The 17,125-nt window shown below is 42.8% G+C and overlaps 2 protein-coding genes across 3 annotated transcripts; both read left to right on the top strand.

Moving 5' to 3' along the window:
- Positions 1–1,409: 1,409 nt before the first annotated feature.
- LOC116610238 lies at positions 1,410–5,000 on the top strand. Of its 2 annotated transcripts, XM_048720213.1 has the most exons (4): positions 1,410–1,772; positions 1,884–2,043; positions 2,366–2,431; positions 2,564–5,000. In XM_048720213.1, exons 2-4 carry the CDS (start codon positions 1,897–1,899, stop codon positions 4,685–4,687), a joined length of 2,337 nt encoding a protein of 778 aa, XP_048576170.1. In that variant the 5' UTR covers positions 1,410–1,772; positions 1,884–1,896; the 3' UTR covers positions 4,688–5,000. The 2 variants fall into 2 exon arrangements, with proteins under 2 accessions (XP_048576170.1, XP_048576169.1); XM_048720212.1 differs by having other exon boundaries at positions 1,410–2,043.
- A 4,497-nt stretch (positions 5,001–9,497) lies between these two features.
- LOC125557471 lies at positions 9,498–14,216 on the top strand. Its single transcript, XM_048720115.1, has one exon. It carries the CDS (start codon positions 9,498–9,500, stop codon positions 14,214–14,216), a length of 4,719 nt encoding a protein of 1,572 aa, XP_048576072.1.
- The last annotated feature ends 2,909 nt before the right edge of the window (positions 14,217–17,125 follow it).

Consider the following 17,125-nt stretch of genomic DNA (forward strand, 5'->3'; position numbering starts at 1 on the left):
AACCCTAACTAAACTACACCCCTATAACCGACTACTTACCTACCCTATAACCCTGAGTACCCACCCGTAACTAAACTACACCCCTATGTCCTTGCACTAACTAACCTATACCCCTGGGTACCCACACCTAGCTTAGCTACACCCCTACGACCTAGCACTAACTAGCCTATACCCTGAATACCCACCCCTAACTAAGCTACACCCTTATGACTTGGCTGTAACTACAATATACCCCTGAGTACCCACCCCTAACTAAGCTAAACCCCTACGACCTAGCACTAACTACCCTATACCCATGAGTACCCACCGCTAATTAAGCTACACCTGTATGACATAGCACTTACTACCCTATACCCATGAGTACCAACCCCTAACTGACCTACACCCCTATGATACCTAATCACATAACTACCCTTTACCCATGTATAACCAAGCGCTTACCAACTTGCACCCCTGTGACCATGCCGTTTATATCCTGTACCCCTGTGCATTCACCCCCTAATGCCACCGTCCTTACCTTAACACCCCTGAAAAAGTCCCTAGTTGATCTTACCTGGATTCGAACCCTGGCCCGTTTGCTTGAGAAGCGAAGCCCGTACCACTGAGCCATAGCGCCACTCTCGAGATATCAAGGAAAAACTACTCTATACCTTATAAGGCCGGGTAAACAAGGCTATACGGTAGTTACTTCTAATTTTCAAGAGAGTGGCGCGATAGCTCAGTGGTACGGGCTTCGCTTCTCAAACAGGAGGGCCGGGGTTCGAATCCAGGTCAGATCAACTTGGGATTTATTCAGGGGTGTAAAGATAAGGACGTTAAGTTGACGTTTAGATAAGTGAGTTTGTGGGTGAGTTGACAGGTGTATAGGGTAACAAGAGTTGGTCAAAGGGGTACAGGATTTCATGGGTTGATAATAAGGGTCGATGATATCAAGAACTAGGTCATAGGGGTGCAAGTTATGAATGAGTGAGTACACAGGCGTACAGGGTATCAATGGCTTGGTCTTGGAGGTGCAGGGTTTTAGGGTATGGTTCAAACAGGTACAGGGAGTCAAGAGCTAGGTAATATGGGTGCATTATAATAATTACCCTATATCCATGAGTATCCACCCCTACGACCTAGCACGTACTACGCTATACTCCTGAATACCTACCCCTAACTAAGCCTTGCCCCTACTTCCTAGCAATAACTACACTTTACCCCTGAGTACCCAACATTTGCAAAGCTACACCCCGTTGACGTAGCACTAACTATCCTATACCCCTGAATACCCAACCCTAACTAAACTACACCCCTATAACCGAGCACTTACCTACCCTATAACCTGGAGTACCCACCCGTAACTAAACTACACCCCTATGTCCTAGCACTAACTAGCCTATACCCCTGGGTACCCACACCTACACGCCGGGTCAGTTGTCACGGGATATCGGACTTCCGCTTGAAGTCGAAAATGGCTTCCCGGACGATTGATATCCGCGTAGTACTGGGAACTACCTCCACCGTGTATATAAATGGCTTGCTGGGGCTTCTGGGTTTACGCGGGCAAATTAAAAACGCTCACAGTCAGAAAGCGGGAAAAATAAACTTTACAATGATACCAAACATGACTATATACGCTTGATTAACACTTCTTGAATCAAAGGCGCTTTTAGTACACGATAGAGCTCGCAAATTTTGATGATAATTTCCCCATTTTGGGGTTCTAAAGGCTTTTTCGCTTAGCCTAAATTACAGTCGAGATGAGGAGTTCTAGATTGAAGATTTATCAGGTAAGAATCGGGTCGTTTTGGATTTTTGAGAATTGCGCTCCTTATTGAGAAATTTTCGAAAATCTGAATGCCCTTCATACATAATCAGCTGCTGTTCACTCTGTATCTTAGTGATCCCCGTACAATGCCTCGGAAGCGCAACAATAATTTTCCTATCGGCACGTACGCGAAGAAGAAGAGGGCAGTTCTTGAAGAATTATGCGAGGAAAAAGTCCATGCACTTTCGGAAGTCAAGATCCAACAGCAGAAGATCCGCAGACTGAAGGAAAAGGTAATATTTATAGCGAATCAGAGCGACCGCCAGTTGCGTGTTTATGCCAAAACTAACTCACTCGTAAATAAATCTGTTAAGAAATTTTAATTTGGTCTTCACTGGTTTCCATTTGTAGCAGACTTTTGATAATTGTATTATTGTTGCAGTTTTTATTTTTTGGAATCGATTTCTTACACGCATTGTTGTTTTTTAGACAAATGTTTAGATTTTGATGAGATATGAAAATCTTATAAGACCAAGCCCATCATTATTGTTCGTATGTAATGAGAATCTAAATTTTGATCAGGGTCATTAGTCCTTTGTATTTATTTAATTCCAGGGACATGTTCTGAGACAAACAGCCGAGAACACAAACACGGGAATTCAAACACCCCCAAGTACTAAGGTAAACATGTTTTTTTGTATATTATTTTTGACCATCAGTGTTAAATAGGAGGATTTTAGTTCATAAATAAAACAAGCTTACCAAAGCTTTTATTTATTTTTATTTGTCACAAACAAATGTTTTTTTTTTCAGAGGCAACTTCGAGTGTTGACACCAACTTCATTGGAAAATCCTATGATAACACCTAGGGAGTCTAGAAGGAGGAGAGTCAATACAATCGAAGCTGCAGCAAAAATCCATGGGGCAACAAACAGCAACATCAAACCAGCATTGGATGGGCTTTTTGACACTCTTCAAGGAAAGTGCAAAACCAGTGAGTTAGGGGACTATGTCCTAAAGGACGAAGAGCTTGCAGGTTATATAGTTAAACAAATTCAAAAAAAAGAAAAACATACTTTTCATAATTCAGCACGCAATATTTTGAGAAGTATTGCTGCATACTATAGTGCTGGAGTAATGGGCAAGAGAAAGTATCAGGCAGTAAGGCTTGCCACCTCAATGACATGTAGTAAAAGGAAAAGGGGTGGGAGAACTAGCATTAAGTATATGGGTAGTCTAGATATTCCAAAACTACTCACTTACAATACTCTGGTTAAAGAAATTAATGCTATTGATATAGGCAATGTTCAGTCAGTGCAAGTCTTTGCATTAGATAATGAAGATAGCACTACTCGTGGATGCTTTAGAGACTTACGAGAATACTTACCAAGATTAGCTAAGCATTATCTATCTGGTACAGATAATCTTAAGTGGTTTGGAGAAACAGAGGGGACTTTTAAGGTTGCCTTTGGGGGAGATGGCTGCCCATTTGGGAAATTTGAAACTGCATGCTCCTTTTTAGTGAGCTTCCTCAATACTGGAAAGAAAGTAGCCTCTAGCAGTGATAACTTTTTAGTTTTTGGGGCTAACTGTGAGGAAACATCTTCCCTTGTTAAAAAATATGTGCTGTCAATATACAAGCAAATATCAGATATTGAAGGCACATTGTATGAAATAGATGGCTTTCATGTGTCATTTCAATTTGCTGAGCTCCCAAATGATATGAAAATGCTTGCAATGCTTGCTGGAGAGCTCTCAAATGCTGCTACTTACTTTTCATCCTTTGCTAACGTAAGCTCAGCTGATAGTGGCAACCTTCAAGGCAGATTTGGTACTGACGAAGAATGTAAATGGAAACCGTGGAGCTACAACCAAAGGAATGAAGTGGCTAGTAAAGTTAAAGCACTCAAAGCTAAGCTCGAAAACCAAACTCTCTGTCAACAGACAAAAAGGTCTAAAGTTACAGATTTCATTTCCAAACAAAAGAGTCGCCAAGAATTTCAACCCATGCTAGGCAAGTTTATTGACAAAGCACACGTTGAGCCTCTCTATCTCAAAAACAATGCCTGGCAGTACTTCTTTAGATCTGTCTTAAAAGAAGCATTAGGAAAAACCTGCTTACTACCATCTCATAAAACCTTTGAAGAAATACCACCAGACAGTTGTTTTGCTAGAGTTATTAATGCACTTCAACATGAAGTAAAGACCAAACGGCTAGCTAAAAGAGTAAGGCAATGGTATAATGAAACCCAAGGCAAAAAAGGAGATCTACAATATAGATTTACAGGCAAAGAATCTCGTCTTTTTTGTCATAACTTTATGCGACTTCTGAAGTATCTAAGCAGTGAGGAAGATACTCCCAAGCAAAAACAAACTGTCTTGGCACTAGTTTATATAGGTATCAGGTTAAGAGACTGCTGCTCTATTTTCAACCGCCTTGATATCAATGAACAAGATATTGCAAAGCTAGAAGTTGCTGCCATTGAGTATTGCCATGCAAACAAATTGTTTCTTCCCTACACCATCAACCCAACTATATGGACTCTAGGTCATGTACTTCCCGTGCATGCTAGAGATGTATTTTCAAAGTACCAGCAGGGACTCCTAACAGTGACAATGGAAGGTAGGGAGGCAAAACATATTGCATTGCAGAGGTTAAGTCACAACACTACATACCAGTCTAGGTGGCAAGAAATCTTTAGGCATGAATTTATTATGCTAGTCTGGCTGCCTGAGCAAGGCCATCAGCCCTGCTCTTACACAGAAAGCAAAGATGTTTATATCCCAGAAAGAGTCAATGATCCAGCTTATTGCTACTGTGGCCTGCTGAAAGCTTCCCCAGCAAACACTCATTGCTGTTTCTGTGGGGACAAACTAATGACCCTAATCCATGAGAGTGTAGTAAATAAGAAGTACAGCCCAGGCTTGTCAATGTAAATGTAATATACCCCTAGTTACTGTGTGAATTTATTAGATAGGTAAATTGGAATTGCCTTTGGAAAATACCATGCAGTAATTAAAAGCATTCTAGTTATTGCACAACTCTGTCATTCCAGTTAACACACAGGGCAAAATTTCAAGATTTTGGTTGAATACAGCATTGATTATTGGGTTCATTATTAAATTCAAGAATGCATTCAGAAATCCAATATTTGAATCGAATTAAGCTATTAGTAGAGCTATTTGTAAAGATAGGTAGACAATTACGATAATACAATAACAAGTAAGGCAATAAAATAATTTATTGTGATTTTATTTGTTATCAATTTTGAAATTCTTTATTCCAGTATAGAATTTTAATTATATTCTTAGTTTAAAAAAATAACAGAAGTTATATGAAACAATTCATTACATAAATATTTCTCAGAGAAATGATTGGATAAAAAGAAAGTAATAACAATGCTATTTATTGACTTGAATATGTTTATTGAAAGTGGCAATCAGCTCTAAATCATATTCCAATCATAAAATGTTTGACAATTTCCAAAGTACAGTAGAAATAGTACTTATTAATATAATGAAATTGTAAAAGTTTGATAAGACTGCCTGCTATCACAAATATGTTTAACATTGAAAGATGTTTTTATCATTATTATTGTAAACTATACACTGTATAATAAATTCATTTTTTCAATCAATCAACATGTAAATATTTTTGTGTATTTTTGTAAGTTATTTAGCCATGGAAAGCATATCCTAGCTCATTCCAAAACCCAAAATGGCATGCAATTATTATATATAAACGTCTGGGGTCATAGCTTATGACAACAGGCTTTTCATTTGTAACTAATAGCTCTGCTTTACAGCCATCTTGCTTCCCTTTAAAAATTTTCTGGAGAAAATCCCTGACTTCCCTTGTTTCAATGCCTGCTAGTTTAGCAAAGTCACGTACAAGCCTTTTTTTGTGGTTGAATGTGATTTTAAGGTTCTTTGATTCAACCAAAACGCCAAAACTAGTTGGTGTTTTTGATACAGCCATCAGGATTGTATCAAATATGGCCCTTGGTAGATCCCGTTTTAACTCAATTCGATACGGGTCTCTAGCCTTTCGTGAAGGTAAAAGCCGCCTATGGACACTTTTCAGCCATATAACAACTTCTGTGGCGATGATTGGGCCAACCTTTATGCTCATATTTAGAGCCCTTTCGCTTTCAGTGTAAAACCCTTCCTTGTTCCTTTTAAACACTTCTTCCAATGCGTTCTTAGCTTCCTCTTCGAAGGCCAAAACGGATCGAATATCACCTCGAAGTGGCCTAAAACATCGCACGGCATTTTTTACTTCCTCCTCAAGACTTGGTACTTCCTCTTCACTACTAATTTCACCATCTTCAGCACAAACCTCTTCCAAAACTTGATCCAATGATATACTATCTGTTCTCGTCGCCATTTTGTTTTTGAAGATACCCGCTGACCATGTATGCGTTGACCGCGGTAGCTAAATGTCCGCTTGGCCGAGCCAGCTGACCCGGCGTGCTAGCTTAGCTACACCCCTACGACATAGCACTAACTAGCCTATACCCCCTGAATACCCAACCCTTACTAAACTACACCTCTACTATCTAGCACTAACTACAATATACCCCTGAGTACCCACCCCTAACAAAGCTACACCCTTATGACCTAGCACTAACTACCCTATACCCATGAGTACCCACCGCTAATTAGGCTACACCTCTATGACGTAGCACTAACTACCCTATACACCTGAATACCCAACCCTAACTTAACTACACCCCTATAACCGAGCACTTACCTACCCTATAACCCTGAGTTACCCACACCTAACTAAACTACACCCTTATGACTTGGCTGTAACCACCCTATACCCCTGAGTACCCACAGCAAAATAAACAAACCCCTACGAACTAGCACTAACTACCCTATACCCATGAGTACCCACCGCTAATTAAGCTACACCTCTATGACTTAGCACTTACTACCCTATACCCATGAGTACCAACCCCTAACTAAGCTACACCCCTATGACCTAGCACTTACTACCCTATACCCCTGCCTACCCATCCCTAACTGACCTACACCCCTATGACACTCAATCACATAACTACCCTTTACCCATGTATGACCAAGCGCTTACCAACTTGCACCCCTGTGACCCTGCCGTTTATATCCTGTACCCCTGTGTACCCACCCCCTAATGCCACCGTCCTTACCTTAACACCCCTGAAAAAGTCCTTAGTTGATCTTACCTGGATTCGAACCCTGGCCCGTTTGCTTGAGAAGCGAAGCCCGTACCACTGAGCCACAGCGCCACTCTTGAGATATCAAGGAAAAACTACTCTATACCTTATAAGGCTGGGTAAACAAGGCTATAGGGTAGTTACTTCTAGTTTTCAAGAGAGTAGCGCGATAGCTCAGTGGTACGGGCTTCGCTTCTCAAACAACAGGGCCGGGGTCCGAATCCAGGTCAGATCAACTAGGGATTTTTTCAGGGGTGTAAAGATAAGGACGTTAAGTTGACGTTTAGATAAGTGAGTTTGTGGGTGAGTTGACAGGTGTATAGGGTAACAAGAGTTGGTCAAAGGGGTACAGGATTTCAAGGGTTGATAATAAGGGTCGATGATATCAAGAACTAGGTCATAGGGGTGCAAGTTATGAATGAGTGAGTACACAGGGGGTACAGGGTATCAATTGCTTGGTCTTGGAGGTGCAGGGTTTTAGGGTATGGTTCAAACAGGTACAAGGATTCAAGAGTTAGGTAAAATGGGTACATTATAAGAATTAATAATAATAATTAATAATAATAATTACCCTATATCCCTGAGTATCCATCCGTAATTAAGCTACACCCCTACGACCTAGCACCAACTACGCTATACTGCTGAAAACCTACCACTAACTAAGCCTCACCCCTACTACCTAGCAATAACTACACTTTACCCCTGAGTACCCAACCCTTGCAAAGCTACACCCCTGTGACTTAGCACTAACTTACCCTATATCCCTGAATACCCAACCCTAACTAAACTACACCCCCATAACCGAGCACTTACCTATCCTATAACCCTGAGTACCCACCCGTAACTAAACTACACCCCTATGTCCTAGCACTAACTAGCCTATACCCCTGGGTACCCACACCTAGCTAAGCTACACCCCTACGACCTAGCACTAACTAGCCTATACCCCTGAATACCCACCCCTAACTAAGCTACACCCTTATGACTTGGCTGTAACTACAATATACCCCTGAGTACCCACCACTAACTAAGCTAAACCCCTACGACCTAGCACTAACTACCCTATACCCATGAGTACCCACCGCTAACTAAGCTACACCTCTATGACTTAGCACTTACTACCCTATACCCATGAGTACCAACCCCTAACTAAGCTACACCCCTATGAACTAGCACTTACTACCCTATACCCCTGCCTACCCATCCCTAACTGACCTACACCCCTATAACCGAGCAATTACCTACCTTATAACCCTGAGTACCCACCCCCAACTAAACTACACCCCTGTCCTAGAACTAACTAGCCTATACCCGCCTCTCGAGAGAACAAGCCTTATCTAGATTCTTTTGGTCTGTCCTGTTGTTGTCACCATTATCCGGGCTCCCTGTGTTAGAGGCTGGTTCCGAGCTTGGCGCGGCCGCATAGCCTCGTGCAAAAACGTTTTCAGTTCGTCGAGAATTTCCTGGAGTTTTTGATTGGAGTTTTTGACCTGAATCTAATGAATATTGTATGGATATGTTTTTGGATGGATTCCGCACCCGTCGAATCTCGTGGTAATTCGTGATAATTTTGAAGTTGAAACTCGTGTAGAACTTTACCCGTGAATATCGACAAGTGGAAAATAAAAGTTGTGTTCATATCCAGAAGCATCTCATCTATCTGACCTATCTGAATTCCAACATCATTCGACGGGAGAGTAAATGAACACTGAGGATTATTATCTTGGAAACATGAGTGAAAACGAAGCTAGTAGTGAAGTCGAACGAATAGAAAGCAAGAAAAGGTCCCTAGGAGGCTACCTAGGGCGCGTGAGTATTCACATGAAAGAGCTCAAAACTTGTCTTGATGATCCCTCTAGAGCCGATGAAATACAGACAGCCTTGAATGAATTACAGTCGGCTTTGAATAACTATGAGGACTGCTATCAGTCGTACATTTTGGAAGAATTGGCAACCGATGAATTCAACAGAGTGAAAGAGACATTTGAAGAAACTCGTAATGAGTGTGAAACTACTACCAAATTGGCAAATGAACGTTTGAAGAAAGGAAAGTCAAACTCAACTAAGTCAAGGCTGTCTAGTAGGTCTAGGAAATTAAGAGAGAAAATAGAAATGAAAAAGCTTCTTTTGCAACAAGAAGAAGAGATAGCTCAGCATCGAATGGATCTGGAACGTAAGAAAATAGAATTGGAATATGAACAGAAAGCGAGAGCATGTAAGCTCAAGTTCCAGGTTCAAATCGCAGAAAAGGAAGCTGAGTTATTAGAAGAGAGAGGGAGTGAGTCTGATAGTTGTGTGTCAGAAGAGTATAAAGGGGATGTAGGGGTCATGCCACCCATGTCTCAAGAGGAAAAGCTAATGAAATGGACCGAGCAATGTGACCCCATTCCTGATAATCCTAGACCAGACACACCTAAGCTAATGGAGGGCCCTTCCCATCCTAAAGACCCCATTCCTGAGAGAAAACCCCAGATTAATGACCAAGAAGCCCCCCTAGTAGTTATAGGAAAACCCCGTTTGGTTTTCTTCCCGTAAACAGTACTGATATCATGTTAAAGCTGACCATGCTCCAAGCCATGCAACCTGTTAAGTTCTCTGGGAATCCAAGTGACTTTCCTAATTTTAGGAAGAGATTGAGAGATAATTTAGAAGATGAAATTTTAAGTGATTCACAAAAGGTTGAATTCCTACCGAAGTTCCTCTCGGGGGAGGCTTTTGAAGTTATGGAAAGGGTTTCCGGTTGCAGCTATTCAGTGATAGTTGATATTTTGGAAGACCGATATGGGCAGCCAGCGACCGTCGCTGCTTCTTGTATTGACAATTTGACCAGAGGCCCAAGATTGAACAATCATGATTATAAGGGACTGAGGGATTTTGCAGAGCAACTTGAATCAGCCTCAAAGAAACTTGTTGGGGAATATGCTATTGAAGCCAGTACCATCTCAAACATGAAACAGATAGTTAGAAGGCTTCCCCAATATTTAGTGAATAAATGGGGTGATGTATCCTACAAGATAAGAGAAAAGGGGGGTATCCCTAAGATTTCAGATTTGGCAGATTATGTGAAGAGGCAAGCAGCCATAAAGAATGACCCAGGTTTTGTTAACCTAAGCATGAGTGAGAACAAGGGTGGTGGTGATAAAAGACCCGAGCAGGGTGGGAAAGGCAAGAACTACCAGAAACAGACTTCTGTCTTTAAAGCAGACATGGAAGGCTCACCCCCTGAAACTACTATGGGAAAACAAGCCCCAATTAAGACCTGTCCTTGCTGTCAAGGAGAACATAGGCTTTCAGACTGTGCAAATTTCAAGGGAAGGGACTTACCCGGCCGTTGGCGACTGGTAAAGGAGAAGAGATTGTGTCATATATGCCTAAGGCCAGGACATATGAGGGACAGATGCCATACTACCACTTTTTGTAACTGCAAAAGTGAGCGAAAACACCACACCTTGTTACATAACCCCCCTAGAGCTAAAGATGACCCTCCCAAAGAACTTAACTCGAGCGCAGGGGAGGGGATGACCGAGGGACCCCCTAGAAGAGACCATGCTCAGGGCACCCGGGGTGGGGAGCCACACAGGCAAACCGAGCAATACGCAACATTTTCTGAAAGAGCCACAAAAACGGTGTTACTACATGTTGTACCAGTTAAATTGATTGCCCCAAATGGGAACTCTCTGACAACGTATGGGCTACTGGATAATGGCTCAAGAGGAACTATGATAAGCTCGGAGGTTTCAGCGAAACTCGAACTTAAAGGTCATACTGAGGAAATATCCATCACCACCATGATGGGAAGTAGTAAGGAACAGATAGAGGTTGTGGAGTTTGAACTGCAACACGCAAGTGGTGAAGGGGATAGAATTCCCGTAACTGAGGGTTTGGTAACGAAGAAATTCAATGTCAACGAAAAGTGTCTTCCCAAAGATATTGACAGAGAGGCACACCCGCATCTGAGGGATATTGAGATTCCCTCGGTAGACATGCCTAAGGTTTCGGTTCTGATAGGAAAGGACGTTGGCTATGCGCATGAGGTGTTTGAAGTGCGTAGACCAGCGACGAAAGCCAGTGATTTGAAGGCTTTGAGAGGTCCTCTTGGATGGGTAATTACAGGAACCCTTCAAGGGGAGACCTCATGCAAGGAAGTAAACCTGAACTTTGCTGATTATAAGAAAGAACTTCAGCATCAGATTGAGCGGTTCTGGGATTTGGAGAGTTTCGGTACAAAGAGTGTTGGGACGGACAAGGGATCCCCAAGTTTTATATCGCACCATCTGTCCAGGGAAGACAGGAAGGCTATCGATAAGTTGGAGAAGACCATTACTAAGCGTGATGGTCACTATGAAACAGGCCTCCTGTGGCGGGATGATGATGTGACCCTACCTAATAACCGGAATGAAGCCGATAAAAGACTGAATAGTCTGAAGCGTAAGTTTTCACGAGAGCCTGGATTGGAGGAGAAGTATCGAGCAGCCATGGAGAAGTATATCACTAAAGGGCATGCACGCAAACTCAGCCCAGAAGAAGCACAAGAGACTGGACCGAGAACTTGGTACTTACCTCATTTTGCAGTGACGAATATCAATAAACCTGGTAAGCTGAGGATAATTTTTGATGCTGCATCAGAGTATCAAGGTACTTCGTTGAATAAGAACTTGTTACATGGACCTGATTGTACAAACAGCCTGACTGGGGTGCTCCTACGGTTCAGGGAGGACAATGTTGCATTGGTAGCTGATATAGAAGGGATGTTCCTTCAGGTCGGAGTTAGAGAAGAAGACCAAGATTCTCTGCGATTTCTTTGGTGGGACAAAAGCTCTGATGACCCTCCAGAAGAATATGCCATGAACGTGCATGTTTTTGGGGAAACCGACTCGCCTTGTGCAGCCAACTGGACACTCAAGAAAACTACAACTGACAATGCTGGAGACTTTGGAGATACCACCATCGAAACTGTCCTGCATAATTTTTATGTGGATGATGTACTAAAAAGCGTAGACACGAGTGCGAGTGCAGTCACGCTTGCGAACGAGTTAACCGAACTTTGTGGTAGAGGAGGGTTCAACCTCACAAAGTTTATGAGTAACAGTAGGGAGGTCCTTGCTGAAGTGCCTATCGAGAAGAGGGCAGCACCAACGCTTGATTTAGATCTTGATGAACTCCCAGTCGAGCGGGCACTTGGAGTTAGATGGAACGTGGAGACAGACACCTTCGGGTTCAAGGTGAGCAACACTGAGAAGGCTGATACTATGAGAGGAGTACTATCGACAATCAGCTCTGTCTTTGACCCTTTGAACTTTGCTGCACCAGTGATAATGCGTGGCAAGCAGATCATGCAAACCCTATGGAGGCGGAAGGCACCATGGGACGAGCCGCTCAGTGGAGACATTCTGCGTCAGTGGGAGACATGGAAAAGGGAACTTGTACGGCTTGAAGATTTGTCCATCCCCCGATGCTACTTCAGCAGGCCAGACCATGAAGGTGTTGGACTACAACTCCATCACTTTAGTGATGCCTCGGAGGCAGGATACGGGTCAGTAAGCTACTTACGAATCGAGTACCCGGACGGAATGGTGGAGTGTGCTTTCGTCGCCGGAAAGTCAAGGAATGCACCTATTAAAGGCTCAACCATCCCAAGGCTGGAGCTACAAGGAGCCCTACTGGCAACACGGGTGGACCAAGCAGTTCGCCGAGAACTGGACCTGAAGCCTGACAGAGTCGTGTTTTGGACTGATTCGATGATAACACTTAACTATATCAATAATGAAACCCGCAGATTCCAGACGTATGTAGCCAACAGGGTTACAGAGATTCGCGAAGCGACTAATCCTGACCAATGGCGACACTGTCCGGGAAAACTAAATCCTTCCGACGAAGTAAGTCGAGGTCTAACCATAGATGAGTTTCTCCGGGATGAGCGATGGCTTAATGGTCCGAGTTTCTTGAGAGAGTCAGAAGATCAATGGCCAGATAATAAATTTGATGCCCTGTCTGAAGAAAGTCTGGAGATAAAGAAAGAAGTGTTCTTCACTGACCTGGAGCCAGGAGATGGCCTGGAAAAGCTTCTAACCGACACTTCTGATTGGATGAAGACCATTCGAAAGGTTGCGTGGGTAATGAAGTTTGTGGAGTGGTTGAAGACAAGAAAGCATGCAAAGCCTACTGAAAAGACACCTGGAGAGTCAGAGAACAAGCTAAGTCCAGACGACATAGAACGCGCCAAGCGACGAATAGCTGTACTAGTACAGCGGGAAAGTTTCCCTGAAGAAGTGAAGGCTCTGAAGGCAGGAAAGGAGGTGAATGTTGCTAGTGCTATCTTGAAGCTTAAGCCGGTCATGAAAGGCGATGAAGTTATGAGAGTTGGAGGAAGGATCTCGATGGCACCGATGAGTGATGATGCCAAGAATCCCATGATATTGCCGAAACAGAGTCATATCACTACTATCTTGATCCGCCACCTACACGAAAGCAACGGTCATTGTGGCGTGGAACAAGTACTATCCCTGCTGAGAGAGCAGTTTTGGATTGTGAAAGCGAGAGTGGCCATCAAGGCTGTTCTTGGAAGATGCATTCATTGTCGCAAGCAAAGAAGAACTACTTTGAAGCAAGAGATGGGAGATCTACCTAGAATTCGGATGATCCCTTACGAGCCACCCTTTACGTATACAGGTATTGACTATTTTGGACCGCTATATGTTAAGCGGGGAAGAGGAAGAGTGACTGAGAAGCGCTGGGGAGCTATCTTTGTTTGCATGAACTCCCGAGCAGTTCATCTCGAGTTAGCTAAGTCGCTAGAGACGGATGATTTCATACTCGCTCTGATGAGGTTCCTGAATCGCAGGGGCCATGTTGTGGAACTGTGGTCGGATAACGGGTCCAATTTTGTGGGAGCTGATCGGGAGATACGTGAACATCTGGAAGGAATGGATCAAGACAAGATCGGACGTGAGTGTTCTGCGAAAGGATGCAAGTGGATCTTTAATCCACCTGGAGCCACCCACATGTCAGGCGTGTGGGAGAGGATGGTGAGAGTCGTCAAGCGAAGTCTGAAGGCGATCCTGGGGAAGAACCCCCTCAACGATGAAGTGCTGACCACCGTGTTTACTGAGGCAGAACGTATCGCGAATTCAAGACCGCTAACCCGGAATCCAGAGAATCCTGATGATGAGGATCCTCTTACGCCCAATCACTTTCTGAACGTGCGACCTACGATGAATCTTCCTACGGATACGGATGAACGGGCAGATAAGTACAGTCGGAAGCGGTGAAGACAAGCGCAATTACTTGCTAACCACTACTGGCGTCGCTGGTTGAAAGAGTACATTCCTTCCTTGCAAGTTCGAAGCAAGTGGAACAGGAAACAGCGAAACCTACACGTCGGAGATATAGTGCTCGTTGCGGACGACAACGTTGGACGAAACAACTGGCCTCTTGCGCGCGTGATTAATGTGTTTCCTGGCGTGGATGGATTGGTAAGGAGTGCAGAGGTGCGCGGTAAAGGGACGACCTACAAGCGCCCGGTAACCAAGTTGTGTCTGCTGGAAGCCGAGGATGAGGATGTCTAGATACGGATCGGATTGGAGACTCAAGGGACAGACGTAGATAGTGTAATATAGAACGGACATTAGCGTTATGACAATACGTTTATAGTTATGAACCTCCTCCGCAGGAGTTCATGGGGGGCGGGATGTTGTCGCCATTATCCGGGCTCCCTGTGTTAGAGGCTGGTTCCGAGCTTGGCGCGGCCGCATAGCCTCGTGCAAAAACGTTTTCAGTTCGTCGAGAATTTCCTGGAGTTTTTTATTGGAGTTTTTGACCTGAATCTAATGAATATTGTATGGATTTGTTTTTGGATGGATTCCGCACACGTCGAATCTCGTGGTAATTCGTGATAATTTTGAAGTTGAAACTCGTGTAGAACTTTACCCGTGAATATCGACAAGTGGAAAATAAAAGTTGTGTTCATATCCAGAAGCATCTCATCTATCTGACCTATCTGAATTCCAACACCTGTCACGCCCAGGGCATGCACAAACACGTGTGGGCCTTAACCCCCATCACTTTTGTAATGGTCCCTCTTCCTTATCACAAGTCTGCTACTTATAACATTATGTGGTGTCATGGAGTAATGTACTCTTACATGAGAGAGAAAGCGTCTTTTGTTTTAATTTTATATTGAAACCTGTGTCAACAGGTGTAAAGTGTATTAACACTAGCTTTACACCTGTAAAATATCAGCAACTATCTGTGATAGAAGTGGCTGGCGTAAAGACAGCTTGGCTTGCTTGAATCTCTGCCTTGTATTTGGATAGAACTAGTTCTTTGATCTCGAACGGGTAAAGGGGAAATGCAGGTTATTTTTTTTCACGATATACACCTTATAATTATAATTGATGTCCATCGCAATCCCTGCTTCCTAAAGTTAGAGCCTAGTGCACCACTGGAGTCCAATGGACTCCGAGAAATTTAAAAATTCATACTGCTAGTTTTGCCGCTGTTAATTCAACATATACCATTGTCTGGTCTTGCAAATAAATAATAAGAGATACTTTATACATTTCAATATATACAGAAATACTTTGTATATTAATATAATATAAGAGTCTCCAGAGGGACTTTAAAGGCTGTTCCAAAAATTTGCTTATTATACATGTACGACCTACTTTGGGTTTAGAAGTTTGTGAGAAGTCATTGAATATCTTATTCGGTTTTGATTCTCTGGTGTACTGACTAGTCCTGGTGCAGGTGCCAATGGCCAGATTAGAAGAGTTCTGGGCTCTTGTCAAAGTCGTGTTAGTTTTTTATTTTTCGGTGTATTGAATAGTCCACATGGTGTTATTTGTTGAAGGGAAGTCTCAAAACTTCTGGGTTGGACCGCATATGGTACTTCTAAGAGCCTCTCGAGAGAAAAAGCCTTATCTAGATTTTTTTGGTCCGTCCTGTCACGCCAAGGGCATGCACAAACACGTGTGGGCCTCACCCCCCATCACTTTTGTAATGGTCCCACTTCCTTATCACAAGTCTGGTACTCTTAACATTATGTGGTGTCATGGAGTAATGTACTCTTACATGAGAGAGAAAGCGTCTTTTGTTTTAATTTTATATTGAAACCTGTGTCAACAGGTGTAAAGTGTATTAACACTAGCTTTACACCTATAAAATATCAACAACTATCTGTGATAGAAGTGGCTGGCGTAATGACAGCTTGGCTTGCTTGAATCTGCCTTGTATTTGGATAGAACTAGTTCTTTGATCTTGAACGGGTAAAGGGGCCCATGCAGGTTATTTTTTTTTTCACGATATACACCTTATAATTATAATTGATGTCCACCGCAATCCCTGCTTCCTAAAGTTAGAGCCTATTGCACCACTGGAGTCCAATGGACACCGAGAAATTAAAAAATGCATACTGCTAGTTTTGCCGCTGTTAATTTAACATATACCATTGTCTGGTCTTGCAAATAAATAATAAGAGATACTTTATACATTTCAATATATACAGAAATACTTTATATATTAATATAATATAAGAGCCTCAAGAGGGACTTTGAAGGCTGTTCCAAAAATGTGCTTATTATACATGTACGATCTACTTTGGGTTTAGAAGTTTGTGAGAAGTCATTGAATATCTTATTCGGTTTTGATTTATCTGGTGTACTGACTAGTCCTGGTGCAGGTGCCAATGGCCAGATTAGAAGAGTTCTGGGCTCTTGTCAAAGTCGTATTCGTTTTTTTTTTCGGTGTATTGAATAGTCCACATGGTGTTCTTTGTTAAAGGGAAGTCTCAAAACTTCTGGGTTGGACCGCATATGGTACTTCTAAGAGCATCTCGAGAGAACAAGCCTTATCTAGATTTTTTTGGTCCGTCCTGTCACGCCCAGGGCATGCACAAACACGTGTGGGCCTCACCCCCCATCACTTTTGTAATGGTCCCTCCTCCTTATCACAAGTCTGCTACTCATAACATTATGTGGTGTCATGGAGTAATGTACTCTTACATGAGAGAGAAAGCGTCTTTTGTTTTAATTTTATATTGAAACCTGAGTCAACAGGTGTAAAGTGTATCAACACTAGCTTTACACCTGTAAAATATCAGCAACTATCTGTGATAGAAGTGGCTGGCGTAAAGACAGCTTGGCTTGCTTGAATCTCTGCCTTGTATTTGGATAGAACTAGT

This window comes from Nematostella vectensis, chromosome 12 (assembly GCF_932526225.1).
Source record: "Nematostella vectensis chromosome 12, jaNemVect1.1, whole genome shotgun sequence".
In the NCBI taxonomy this organism is placed as follows: Eukaryota; Metazoa; Cnidaria; class Anthozoa; order Actiniaria; family Edwardsiidae; genus Nematostella; species Nematostella vectensis.

What these genes read in the sequence shown, in the direction of transcription:
- LOC116610238 (XM_048720212.1), top strand. Translation starts at nt 1,840, where the DNA reads ATGCCCTTCATACATAATCAGCTGCTGTTCACTCTGTATCTTAGTGAT. An exon ending in TCCGCAGACTGAAGGAAAAG is followed by an intron (nt 2,044 to 2,365) that starts GTAATATTTATA and finishes ATTTAATTCCAG; the next exon opens with GGACATGTTCTGAGACAAAC. An exon ending in AAACACCCCCAAGTACTAAG is followed by an intron (nt 2,432 to 2,563) that starts GTAAACATGTTT and finishes TTTTTTTTTCAG; the next exon opens with AGGCAACTTCGAGTGTTGAC.
- LOC125557471 (XM_048720115.1), top strand. Translation starts at nt 9,498, where the DNA reads ATGTTAAAGCTGACCATGCTCCAAGCCATGCAACCTGTTAAGTTCTCT.